Source organism: Dermochelys coriacea, chromosome 5 (assembly GCF_009764565.3).
Source record: "Dermochelys coriacea isolate rDerCor1 chromosome 5, rDerCor1.pri.v4, whole genome shotgun sequence".
Taxonomy (NCBI): Eukaryota; Metazoa; Chordata; order Testudines; family Dermochelyidae; genus Dermochelys; species Dermochelys coriacea.
The window spans coordinates 104,841,585-104,855,551 of record NC_050072.1 but is presented as its reverse complement, the minus strand read 5'-3'; the positions used below and the strand labels follow the sequence as shown (position 1 = coordinate 104,855,551).

The following is a 13,967-nucleotide window of genomic DNA, read 5'->3' as shown; positions in this document are numbered from 1 at the left end:
TTCTACTTGCATTCTCTTGCCAGCAGTGAGGCTGAAGTTAACTGCATATCTATTATGAAATAATTGGTATCTCTTCACTTCCATCCTGGCAAGCTGTAGGTCCATCCTTCCTAGTAACACGTTTTCAGAGTAGCAGCCGTGTTAGTCTGTATTCGCAAAAAGAAAAGGAATACTTGTGGCACCTTAGAGACAAACAAATTTATTTGAGCATAAGCTTGCATGAGCTCCGATGAAGTGAGCTGTAGCTCACAAAAGCTTATGTTCAAATAAATTTGTTAGTCTCTAAGGTGCCACAAGTACTCTTCTCCTTCCTAGTAAGAGTCCCACTTTCCATCACTGATTCCAAACATGTCTCCAGATACCCAACTTGCTGATGAGTATTTTAGGAGTATCTGAATGGAACTCCTGCCTTAGGTAGCTTGAGAGAGATGTTTGCAAAATCAGCAGGAAATGTGTTGGAAGATTTCCTGGATTGCCATCTGGGCATTCTCCTTCAGGGACTCAGAACCTGTTGGGGCCATCTGAAATCTCTCTCTTCAGTAATGCTAATTCAATTACTCTAGGGAAAAATTTTGTACTGGACAAGCCTTCTATTGAGTCTGTCAATAAGTAGAAAACATCTGGGTATTTCCATGTGAATGATCTCCCAAACACACAGGCTGTATTCCCCTTTTTTTTTTTTTTAGGTATGCATCTATCCCCTGGAAGTACTTTTTCACTCTGGTGAACTGTTGCTCCTCGTTTTCTGGGTTGGTTAATTCCTTTTCCATCTGTGCTCTCAAACATGTCTCCCATCTCTGAATTTGCAGATAAAGTCCGTACTGTGACCTGACTATGGAACTCCCATCTCAGGAAGTTTTCACGAGGATTTTGCTAAAGATGGTGAAGCCCTCTTGGGCATTCTTTTACTGAATGCTTGTACAGCACCCATAATAATGTGATGAGTAATAATCAGCTTGCGCTAACCCTTCTACCTGTAACTGTCACTGTAATGCATATTAACCTGTCAGTTACCACAGCAAAGACTCCCTCCAGTTAAGGGAATACAGTTTGCACATTGCAGAACTTCTATATCTAGATCAGTGGTAGTCAGACCTCGGTAGTTCAGGAGCCAAATTAGAGATCAACATTACCCAAAAGAGCCACAGTTGTGTGAATGCATTGATTCATTTAGTATAGTATTATTCATATTTAAACAGTATGACAGGGGAAATATTTAGTTTTTTTTATAGTATATATTGTTATATAATATATATTATTAGTGCAAGTTGATAACTTAATTGGTTAATAACAGTAAAAGCATCCTGATTGGTTAATAATTAGACTGGTTAATAATTAAATCATGTTCTTCAAAGGCAGAAGGAATGTGGGATCTTTTATGGTAGAGTATTCCGAGTAACAAGTAACACCTTCCTAAAAGAAATGCAAATGAACAGTTGACAAAAGTAGTCAATTTGTCCAATGTCCAGCATAATTTTAATTTGGAGATTAATGGAGAATACAACGTTAAATATTCTAAATACAGATGTATCTAATTATAAAATCAGGTATGCTAGTTTATAACTTGTCACAGTTACTATAAAGTTTGTTCCCACAAGCATGTAGGGATCTAATTTAACTGATCCCACAAACAGAAATGTAGGATTGGTTATGTATCTCCATACAAACGGTTATGTTAGGTAAATAAGTCTACTGTAGATTTAAAACTTTTTCTGTTTTAAGGCTTTTTTTTATTTGCATATTCATTTAAGGAGGAACCAGATTCTTAACTGCTGGCATTTTACTAATTGTTTCAACATTCAGTCCCCTGCATGCTGCCCCCAACTATAAGACCACTTTAGGCTAGCTCCCTGCTATACAAATAAGGCAGTTCTTTGTGTATAAACTTGTCAAACTGCCTTGATTTCTAACTTAAAATCTAGTTCTAGACTGTGCTTGGCAATGAATTAGCTACAGACAAGGACATCATAAAAATAAAAAGATGATTTCTTAAAACTGTCATAACTCTTACTTATACTTGTGTGTGAACAGCTCTTAATACATACATACATATTTTATATTCTGTTGAAGTTAGTGTACATGAAAGGTGGAAGATTGACAGCTCTGAAGACTGAAGTCCTCTGTGTATTTTTCATGGAATATGAGCTGCCATAACTTTCTGTGCTGAATGAGGTTTCCCATAATACCTCATCATTTGTGTCTAAAATCTGATTTCAACAGACAAGATGGTATTTCAAACTTCATGCTTATTCAGTCCTTCTCCTCTCTAGTAAGACTTCCAATGGTGACTATACCATAGTGACAGGTATGGGGTAAGATAGATATAACTTATTTACTTTAAGTAGCGACTCCTATCTTGCCTCATTCATATTTTAAATTTCATGAGGAGCTGCATCTAATACAGATGCAGAATTAGTGATGTGGGGATAAAACCCAGGAACAGAGTATTTTGGCAATTGTGTGTGTGTGTGTGTGTTCTGGCTTTTACTGAGTACCTATGGCTCGTGTGCTTTTAAAAAGTGCTTGTAGGAGAAATGGCTAGTGTTTGCAATACTAGATGAGTAAAACAGCTGTAGCTGGCCCCACCCCACCTCTTTTGGGGGGGGGAGGTAGAAGGAATTTCAGATAAAGGTTTTATTTAAAAAAAAAAGCATAAAAAAGAGAGGAGAGCAGACCCCTCCCTTATCACACTGGTTGATATGCTGCAGTATATATGTATTCTTGATAGAAATACGGGGACCATAACAGCCAGTTTTGTGATCTGCTTGTTCGTTGAATTAATCTGACCAACTGAATAAAAAGTTAAAGCCAAAACGTGTTCAACTTGATCTAAGTATCACAAGAACTGGTGCTGTGGATGAAAGGCAAATTGAACCAGGCAATAACTGTCAGCAACTAGTCATGGAAATGTGTACTTTATTATTACAGTTTACCCATAAAGAATGCTTGGTTTGAACATGAGTTTAAGCAAAAGCACAAAGAGAATCAATCTGTGTACTTAGAGTTTAAGACTGACTCAACGTCATGGCGAATAAAGTGGTGGCAATGGGTCGGCAGAGATTTTGTCATATGCTGGTGGAGCATCAGGTACCTGTGGGAATGAAAAATGGAGGTGAAGATGCTAAGTAGAGTGAACGCATTGAGGGACAAGCAAACCACACTAAAGCTGAAATAATATCTTCTAGCCGGCTCTGTATTCCTCTTAAAGAATTTCACATCGGTTTACTTGGTTGTCCTTAAATAATACAGTAATTCAGAACAGCTGAAACAACTGATGTGAATTTATTTTTTTTTTAAATTAAGCATTGCTTTCTTGGTTGTCCATAAGATTGAGTTCATTTTGTGATGAGACATTTGTCCATGCAGCTGCTATCAAAGAACAAATGTTCAGTACTGTAAGGATAGGCTTTTTCGAGGGGGTGGGAGAGGGAGATGTTGTTGTTTGTTGATATTTCAGGTAGTTTATAATAAAACATTACAGTGTCTTGGCAAATGTAAGTACATGTCTTACAAAATTTACAATATTTAGCAGCATATTTATTGCATATTGACCATAAATTATTTCATTATCCTTTCTCCTTTCTTCAAATTAATTACACACCATCATAATTCAATATATTTAACTATTTATGTTCACTTTCTGGAAGTTGAACTATTTTGGGGGGATGGGCATTCATCGGTTACAATAATGCATCTTTCTGTTCTGATTGATGCTGAGGACACCAATTAGTGCCAGAGTAAATAGCTAGTATGTGGATTTTGGTACTGCATGTCAGAAGCACATAAACAATTAATATCCGATTATGATATCCCACACACTGTAAAAATGGTAGAGCTGTTGACATGAAAACCCTGCTATTGCAGGATATTGTAGCATATAACCATTTTATTACAGCTAGTAGATCAAATAAGAATGATCATGTTGCAACTAAATCAGAGTAGCACAAAGTCGAGGAGGAAGAAGAGAATTTTTTTTAAGACAAGCTATTAATATTAGATTTCACAAACCACTTTCACTACAAGAATTACATGAGAGTACTTTTCTTAACAGATTGGGTCAACATGTGGAAGATGCAGATCCAGCTTAGATAATGCAAATCCAGAAAAGAAGCCATCGACCAGAGGTAAAAGTGCGGCATTACTTTTTCACCAGCAGTCATCTCACTAACTAACTGCAGCATTTACTAAACGTTGTAAGTAAATGAAACCTTGGACTTCACCTTACCACAGAGTTAAAGTTGCTGTACTCCTGTAAAAGTGCTTTGCAATCCAGTGGGGCATCTTCACCTGCCACTCTTCTCATAGTGCCAGCATGCAAGCTTTTACTCTGATAGACAGTAAGGAAAGGTGAGAGAGTGACAGAAAAAGTAACTTTGAGTATGACTATAAATGTATCATTTAAAGTGTGAAAGTCAATAAAGAATGTGGACACAATGCCAGCAGGCATTGTACAAGCTTTGTTACTCTTTCACCACTAATGCAATCCATGCTCTCTCTTTAGAGACATCCAATCATGGGATGATCAAAAATGAGGACAAAGATGTACTAACTGTTCTCCCCCAGCTGCTATGCCTCTCTCTCTCTGATGTCCCCTACTTTTAAAAATCATTCCTTCATACATAAGAATGGCCATACTACCGACAGTGGCCAATGCCAGGTGCCCCACAGGGAGTGAACCTAACAGGTAATGATCAAGTGATTTCTCTCTCTCTCTCCTGCCATCCAGCTCCACCCTCTGACGAACAGAGTCTAGGGACACCATTCCTTACCCATCCTGGCTAATAGCCATTAATGGACTTAACCTCCATGAATTTATCCAGTTCTCTTTTAAACCCTGTTACAGTCCTAGCCTTCACAACCTCCTCAGGCAAGGAGTTCCACAGGTTGATTGTATGCTGAGTGAAGAACTTCCTTTTATTTGTTTTAAGCCTCCTGCCCGTTAATTTCATTTGGTGGCCCCATGTTCTTATATTATGGGAACAAGTAAATAACTTTTCCTTATTCACTTTCTCCACACCACTCATGATTTTATATATCTCTATCATATCCACCCTTAGTCTCCTCTTTTCCAAGCTGAAAAGTCCTAGCCTCTTTAATCTCTCCTCATATGGGACCCATAATCCAAACCCATAATCATTTTAGTTGCCCTTTTCTGAACCTTTTCTAATGCCAGTAGATCTTTTTTGAGATGAGGGGACCACATCTGTATGCAGTATTCAAGATGTGGGCGTACCATGGATTTATATAAGAGCAATAAGATATTCTGCATCTTATTCTCTATCCCTTTTTTAATGAATCCTAATATCCTGTTTGCTTTTTTGACTGCTGCTGCACACTGTGTGGATGTCTTCAGAGAACTATCCACGATGACTCCAAGATCTCTTTCCTGATTAGCTGTAACTAAATTAGCCCCCATCATATTGTATGTATAATTGGGGTTATTTTTTTCAATGTGCATTACTTTACATTTATCCACATAAAATTTCATTTGCCATTTTGTTGCCCAATCACTTAGTTTTGTGAGATCTTTTTTGAAGTTCTTCGGTCTTCTTTGGTCTTAACTGTCTTGAGCAGGTTAGTATCATCTGCAGACTTTGCCACCTCGCTGTTTACCCCTTTCTCCAGATCGTTTATGAATAAGTAGAATAGGATTGGTCCTAGGACTGACCCCTGGGGAACACCACTAGTTACCCCTCTCCATTCTGAAAATTTACCATTTATTCCTACCCTTTGTTCCCTGTCTTTTAACCAGTTCTCAGTCCATAAAAGGATCTTCCCTCTTATCCCATGACAACTTAATTTACGTAAGAGCCTTTGGTGAGGGACCTTGTCAAAGGCTTTCTGGAAATCTAAGTACACTATGTCCACTGGATCCCCTTTGTCCACATCTTTGTTTGACCCCCTCAAAGAACTCTAATAGATTAGTAAGACATGATTTCCCTTTACAGAAACCATGTTGACTTTTGCGCAGCAATTTTATGTTCTTCTATGTGTCTGACAATTTTATTCTTTACTATTGTTTCAACTAATTTGCCTGGTACTGACGTTAGACTTACCGGTCTGTAATTGCCAAGATCACCTCTAGAGCCCTTCCTAAATATTGGCATTACATTAGCTATCTTCCAGTCATTGGGTACAGTAGCTGATTTAAAGGACAGTTACAAATCATAGTTAATAGTTTCACAATTTCACTTCCGATATATTTTGTACCCCGGAATGATTGTGTCCCATTGATTGTCCTCACTCCACCAGGTTTCTGTGATGCCTATTATATCAATATCCTCTTTTAACACAAGGCACTCTGGTTCACCCATCTTATTATTTAGACTTCTAGCATTTGTGTACAAGCACTTTGAAAACTTGTCACTGTTTATTTGTCTGCCTTTTTCTGATGTGTCAGATTCTTTATGTGAATGTTTCTCATCTGATCTGGCCCATACTTTATCCTCTTCCATCCTCTCCTGCTGACTAAAACCTAGAGAATCTCTATCAATAGACAGGTTTCAGAGTAGCAGCCGTGTTAGTCTGTATTCGCAAAAAGAAAAGGAGTACTTGTGGCACCTTAGAGACTAACAAATTTATTAGAGCATAAGCTTTCGTGAGCTACAGCTCACTTCATCGGATGCATTTGGTGGAAAAAACAGAGGAGAGATTTACCTGTTTTTTCCACCAAATGCATCCGATGAAGTGAGCTGTAGCTCACGAAAGCTTATGCTCTAATAAATTTGTTAGTCTCTAAGGTGCCACAAGTACTCCTTTTCTTTCTATCAATAGACTCTCCTCTAAGAGGGAAGTCTCTCCCCTCTCTTCTTCCTTTCCTATTTCAGTTCTGCATTGTCATTTCTTCTGTCCAGTTTCTCCCTCAACAAACAGCACAAACATCGTAATTATATTTTCATAATAATATTTTTAAAGGGGAGATTCAAAGGGAAAAATTACTTTGTGCATTTTCTGTGATGTATAAAGAGAGCCTGAAAAATGTTTTGTGTTGGTTTCCGAAGGTGGGTTTTTAACACTGTAGACATTCAGGTCATGTGTACTTTGGAAGACACTATGCCCCACTGGAGGGGAGAGGTAATAGGATTATGATATCACAAGTAATGAATTACAACTTTTAATTAATTGAGATGAGAGGAGATTTTTATTCAGATTGTACACAACCTATTTAAGTAAAATATTTTGGAGAAAAGCTCTCATTGTTAAAAATTAAAAACTACTGTCTGGTTCATCTAAGAGAAGACAGAACTCCAAATATAGTATCTTTGCAACTCTCAGAAAGTACCTTTTTAGGTCTTCTTTATACATCATAATGAAATACAAAAAAGCACAAATTCATTTTCCTCCTGTCAAGGTTCCTTCCCCACTCTGAACTCTAGGGTACAGATGTGGGAACCTGAATGAAAGACCCCCTAAGCTTTTTCTTACCAGTTTAGGGTAAAAACTTCCCCAACATACAAACTTTGCCTTGTCCTAGAACTCTATGCTGCCACCACCAAGCGTGTTAAACAAAGAACAGGGAAAGAGTCCACTTGGAGACATCTTCCCCCAAAATATACCCCTAAGCCCTATACCCCCTTTCCTGGGAAAGGCTTGATAAAAATCCTCACCAGTTTCTACAGGTGAACACAGACCCAAACCCTTGGATCTTAAGAACAATGAAAAATCAATCAGGTTCCTAAAAGAAGAATTTTAATTAAAGAAAAGGTAAAAGAATCACCTCTATAAAATCAGGATGGTAAATACCTTACAGGGTAATCAGATTCAAAACATAGCAAATCCCTCTAGGCAAAACCTTAAGTTACAAAAAGACACAAACAGGAATATACATTCCACCCAACACAGCATATTTTACCAGCCATTAAACAAAAGGAAATCTAACGCATTTCTAGCTAGATTACTTATTAATTTTACAGAAGCTCTGAGTCTTTATTCCTGATCTGTTCCTGGCATCACACAGACAGACAGACCCTTTGTTTCCCCACCTCCAGCTCTGAAAGTATCTTGTCTCCTCATTGGTCATTTAGGTAGGGTGTCAGCGAAGTTATCTTAGCTCCTTAACCCTTTACAGGTGAAAGGGTTTTGCCTCTGGCCAGGAGGGATTTTATAGCACTGTATACAGAAAGGTGGTTACCCTTCCCTTTATTTTTATGACACCCCCTTTGCAGGTTACCTTTTACATGTACATGTGCACTGTGGTGTCTGTTTAACCACTATATTAAGCACATAAGCTTGTAATTGTAACCCTTGTCCTTCTCTTCCCTACCCCTACTCCATTTGTTATTTAGGCCTGGTGTACACATGGGGGTGGGGATCAATCTAAATTACACAACTTCAGCTATGTGAATAACGTAGCTGAAGTCAACGTACTTAGGTCTACTTACCGTCGTGTCTTCACTGTGGTAAGTTGATGGCTAACGCTCTCCCGTCAACTCTGCCTGCGCCTCTCGCCCTGGTGGAGTATCATAGTTGACAGGAGAGCGCTCAGTGGTCGATTATCGCATCTAGACTAGATGAAATAAATCGATCCCCGCCCCCCCCCACTGGATCGATCACTGGATCGATCCAGCGGGTAATGTAGACAAGCCCTTAGTCTCTCCCTCTAAGCCAAATCAAAGACTTAGATGAATACTATTAAAGTGCTTAGCAGACTGGGGGTGTTCAATATATATTAGTGGCAGCATGATATAATTGAAAACATACTGGACTGAAAGTCTGCAGGAGAGGGTTTTACACCTGGCTCTGCCACTGATCTACTGTGTGGATATTTATTTATTTATTTTGGACAAGTCAGTTCACTTCCCTGTGCCTTAGTTTCCTCTCCCCCGTCCTTTGTCTTATTTTAAAAGCTCTCATATTATGTGTTTGTACAGTGCCTCGTTCAATAGTCCCCTGATCTTGGTTGTGTCCTCTAGGCATTACTGTAATAATAATGATGGTGTACCAGAATATGAGTTGCCACACTTACCCGGAGGTTTTTATAGCCACATCGCCTTTTGTAATACCAGCAGCCAATGATCAGTAAAACTGCAAGAACCACAACAAGGATTCCAATACCTGCAGCCCTGTTGCATAAGAAAAACTAGATGAATTTTTCCATAAGTGAATGTGTTTAGCACAAGTGTTTATAGCATTCAAATTTATCAGCAATTTCAAGAAGCTTCTATGAGAACACAAATGAACTATACTGTGCCTTTTAAAAAATAAAACTATTAATAAGTTGAGCTCTTGAACCACCGGGCAGTGAGTAATCCTGCAGTGGTTCGATGATATACAGAGTATGAAGCATCACATGGCGAACATCAAAGATAAAAATAGCTATTGAACAGCAACCTCACCTGCTGGACACTGTACAACCTGCCCGCTGAATGAGATTTCCACTCATTTGTGGGACTTTTGGACCTTCAGAATTTCATGTTAAACAACTTTTTTGAGGATTAGAGAACCATAGAAAAAGAATTGGCCAAAACCTTTCTGCCAAATTTGACAAAACATTTGTTCTTATATTCAACCCACTCCAGTTGGCAGCTACACATTCTTGTCTAAGGCTCTAATTCCTGCCAACCTCCCCATTGTAACTGACCTAGCTAAAGTCCTTGCCAAAAGCTTGACTATTTCAACAGCTGGGAAAATGCAATCATTGCCTCAAATATTGGTCTCCAAAGAACCACCACTTATAGAACGCACCCCAATCCCTGAAGAAAGCATTCCCATAATGGGAAAGCTATGTAAGCAATGAAATGCCTCACTTGTGGAGACACACCCCATTTTTATTAGTTGAATCTCTTCAGGCAAAGAACATGGGGACCTCTGTCCAACATCTACCATGTTACAGCAAATGCCAGAGACACAAGGATTACTGGGTTTATAAATCATTACCCAGCTTCGGAAAAGAGGTAAGAAGACTGTAAACTATGCACAGACAACTTCCTAACTTGTGTCATGTTCCATGACACACTAAGCACAATAACTGTGTGGTTAGAGGGTGGGAATTTTGAGTTACATTGTGTTTGGGGACCATAGGCTTAATAGTATATGTAGACATACATCTGTCTTTTCCCATTCTATGAAAGGGTTTCAAGACGGTTAGGATTCTAGTACCATTTAAAGAAGCCAGGAGACAAAAGAATTGTGAGATTTCATCCATCTTTATAAGGCCTTGTTACTTTCCCCGAACACAGAAATTCTGATTAATTTGTCTGTTTTCTTTGTTGCAACCTGGAAGAAAAATCCTACTTTGTAAAATTCTGTTCCCAGGATAGAGGAAAACCTCTCAGTTGAGTCATTTATAAATGGGCTTTCAGAGAATGCCACATCTGAATTTGAATGCAATTCTTTTCACTAGCTTTGAGGCTGTCATGGGTTTTGTTTTATACTTACTCTTGTGCTGCAAGATAAGTATATCGCTTCCCTCTGCTGAAGATGCCATCTGTTTGGTGGTCTCCTTTGGGCATTTTGTAAGACAGGTTTTGGTCACACCTACAAGGACAAAGAGTAATCCATTACAATACTCCTAAGGCATAATACATTATCACCATTTCCATTATCAGAAGAAAGAGGGTTTAGGTTTCTTTTAAACATTTTTAGAAAAAGGTAGATCCATTTACACACAAGGCTGTGGTAACTTAATAAGAACAAAATACATTGGATCAAATTCAGCTGTCAGTTACACTGCCATAACTTTGGGTTTGCATCAGTATAACTCCACCAATTTTAGTGGAGCTACTCTGGGTTTGCACTACAGTGTCTGAAAGAAGGATTTGGCTTGTTCTCTTGAGATGTTTACAGGTTTCTGAAAGAAAATTTCTCAAGAATGAGAATGGGTTTTCTTTTCAACCCAAGGTAAAGCCACTGTATTTTGAAGCCAGCCCTGAAGACAATGTAGGAGGAGACTTCTGTTCTTTAGACCACTCGTACATTTTTTTGTTTGCTTGTTGTAAATTCATGACCAAATGATTGGTTCTTAAAAAAGCCATTTAGAGAACAGGAATAATCTGTTAATAATGCACTTTATCTAAGGGTGAAGTAGGGGAGAAGTAGATGAAAGAGAAGGTGAATATTTTACTTACAGTGTTTGTTTCTGTTCCCTTTATACAGCCAAAGCCAGATACTTAAGCCGGTCTACACTAGGAAATAAGGTCGGTATAATTATGTCACTCTGGGAGGTGAAAAATCCAGACCCCAAGTGACAAAGTTAAACCTACTGAACCCGCGCTGTAGACAGCATTAGGCTGATGGAATAATTCTCCTGTTGACCCAGCCTGCCTGCAGGGGAGATGGATTACCTTTCCTGGCAGGAGAACCCCTCCTGTCAGCATAGGTAGAGTCTTCACTGGAATGCTACAGCCACTGTAGTGGTCTATGTCTAGATAAGCCCCTTAGCTAGCATAAATTGGCACAGCTCCATTGACTTGGAGAGAGCTGCACCAATTTATATTTGCTATCTGTGCATGCTTACTTGCCATTAGTTTAAGTTCCTGAGGGAAATTAACCATCCAAATCTGATCAGACAGAACAGTTCAAATCTAATTTATCTGACACAACCATAGAAAAAGACATAAGTAAATACACTGGTCTCAGTTAAATAGCAGAAGAGCAAATTCTACTGTATATTCCCAAAATAATCTATCACCAAATTCAATTAAGACAAAATGACCCTTTTAGAAATAGATCAGACCAAATTAAATAACTTTTTTTCAGAGAATTCAGAATGAGCCAGTAAACCTCTTCTGAAACTTAGTTTTAAAATAAAACGGGGAAGTTCTAGCAGAATACAAAGCATGCAAGCCTCACCTTCTTCACAGATCCACACTCTCTGTCTGCTAGGTGGAAGCAACTTTTTCCTCTTTCCTTTTTCCACTTCATTGATTTTTTTTATTTGGTCTCTACACTCATGACTATCACGAGTTTAAATTCCAAATGGTGCAGCCTTTGATTTCTTTAATTAGCATGAAAGAGGCCAAGCAGAGAGACAGCTTTTTCCCTTTCTTCGTCTCTCTCCCCGCCCCTCCCCTGCCCCCCCTGATCTTTTTCGGTAAACAGCTACAAGATCTGTTACTTTTCCATGCTCTCCCATACACTGCATAGGGCTAGGCCACACACAGATTTTGCACCAATTTACCTAAATCAGTGAAAACTCCAAGTGTGGACACACTTGTACCTGTTTAAAACTGTTTATATTGCTTTTGTTTTAGAGTTAGTGCCTGTCTACACAAAGTTTTTGCACCAGTTTAATTGAAAGTTTATCTACACACAGTTTTTGGACCACTATAGTCATATCAGTTTAGAAACTGATACTGAATAGTTAAATAGGTGCAAATCCCTCATTGTATGCAGTTATACCAGTGTAAAGAGCCCTTACACCAATGTAGCTCATTTGATACCGGTAAGTAAGCAAGCGCTCTAGTAAAAAGAAACCACCTAAACCATAACTACTACACTATGATTTAGTTTGTGTGTGGTTCAGGAGAGCAAGACATTTCTTCTGCTCTGTGTTTTCCCGTGTTTTTGCCTTATTAGATAAAATGTTGGTAAAAACACCTGAACCTTCTCTACACTACAGCTTCCTCCACTGTTGACACCAGTGCACTGGATTTTTCCTAATATAGTCATGAGTTTTTAGGACTTATTACTTTTGGAAAACATCTTTCTTCTGGGCAAACATTTGAAGCTAGCATGGTTCTGCTCCTAGTGTGGACAGGGCCTTATTTGTTTAAACATTTCCATTATCCCATGTGACTTAAGAAATCCTCTTTGCTGGAGCCATAACAATAAAACAAATCCAGTGGGGTCACACAGTAACTAAGAGCAGAATTGGCCCCTTTTGAATAAATGTCTGCTATATAATTATCTGATCTTGCAGTGGTTCCTCTGCATGATTACACTTGTACTCCTGTGTGAGTTTTGAATGTGAAAGGATTGCAGGATCAGGTTTTATATCTGTGTATAGCATTAAAGAGCTAATATCTAGTTTGTAAGGCCTCAGATTCAATCTTTCCCACTCCCCAACTTTATATAATGGCAGATTTCATACAATTCTTTATATAGATTTTCTCCACCCTTGAACAAATGTTTCACTGCTAGGAGAAGGAGGCTAAATAACAGATATATTTTTTTTCTTCTTCATCAGTGCCAACAGTCAAGCATTCATGAAAAAAACCATGTGATAACAAAACCCAGTGTATTTTTATCTTGCCTTTGGCTAATGGGCTGACGTTAATAGCAATGAATGGAAAAAAATGTTCAAATAATGCCTTATAAGACAGAGGCATAATGCTGCTGTTGAGGGGTAGAACAGTTGTTAAGGTGAAACACACGGTCATGTTCTCATTTATACTATTGTCAAACCGGTGTGTCTGTATTGACTTCAGTGGCATTGCTCCTAATTTACACCAGTGAGATCATTAAAACACCAAGTGCAGACTCTGTAAGCATTACTGTGTTGGGGCAGAAAGGCCCTACACCAGCAGAGAGGGGGTTAAGGAAGCTGAACGGCTCCACACTGGCAATGAAAGGGTTAGGGAAAGTCTGTGGATCCCCTTGCCTTGCTCTGCTACACTTGCATTCAACTTCAAATGTGGGGAGAAGAGATAAAAGGAGAGGGCCTAGCCTTATCCAGGGTTGACGAGTAGGGAGGACACAGCTCCGTGTGTCTCATGGTGGAAGAGAAGCCTAGTTGCAGCCCTGAGATGTAACTCACTGGCCAGCCGGGACAACCATCCTGGAAGGGACAACCAGAATCAGGAGGGAATCAGGGGAAGCACAGATTTGTTCTGGAAACAAGTGCTGAATAGAAGAGAGGGGCCCTACTGAAGGCTTGTGGGATGACCAGTTTTCAGTAGTGTGTTTGTTCCTGATTACCTTTGAACAACCTGAAAGGACTGAAGTCACTAATATGCTGGACCTCCTTGGTGAGGCAGAAATGTACTGGCAGAGACCCACAGCTTGAGGGAGTCGTGCCCAGAAGTTGG

The 13,967-nt window shown here is 39.0% G+C and overlaps 2 protein-coding genes across 3 annotated transcripts in view; one reads left to right on the top strand and one right to left on the bottom strand.

Moving 5' to 3' along the window:
* Positions 1-4,107, top strand: part of KIAA2026 (KIAA2026 ortholog) — a 153,451-nt gene extending 149,344 nt beyond the window's left edge. Inside the window, exon 4 of the mRNA XM_043515284.1 lies at positions 4,052-4,107. Coding sequence (XP_043371219.1) covers positions 4,052-4,092 — 41 coding nt within the window. The 3' untranslated portion in view covers positions 4,093-4,107. The remainder of the gene's footprint in view (positions 1-4,051) is intronic.
* On the bottom strand, positions 2,900-11,916 carry MLANA (melan-A). 2 transcript variants are annotated; one of them, XM_043515298.1, is made up of 5 exons: positions 11,791-11,916; positions 10,378-10,476; positions 8,966-9,062; positions 4,226-4,327; positions 2,900-3,091 (listed from the first exon to the last, which is right to left on the bottom strand). In XM_043515298.1, the coding sequence occupies exons 2-5, from the start codon at positions 10,449-10,451 to the stop codon at positions 3,023-3,025; spliced, it is 342 nt and encodes a 113-aa protein (XP_043371233.1). In that variant the 5' UTR covers positions 10,452-10,476; positions 11,791-11,916; the 3' UTR covers positions 2,900-3,022. The 2 variants fall into 2 exon arrangements, with proteins under 2 accessions (XP_043371233.1, XP_038259147.1); XM_038403219.2 differs by lacking the exon at positions 11,791-11,916 and adding an exon at positions 11,067-11,103.
* Between the last annotated feature and the right edge of the window lie 2,051 nt (positions 11,917-13,967).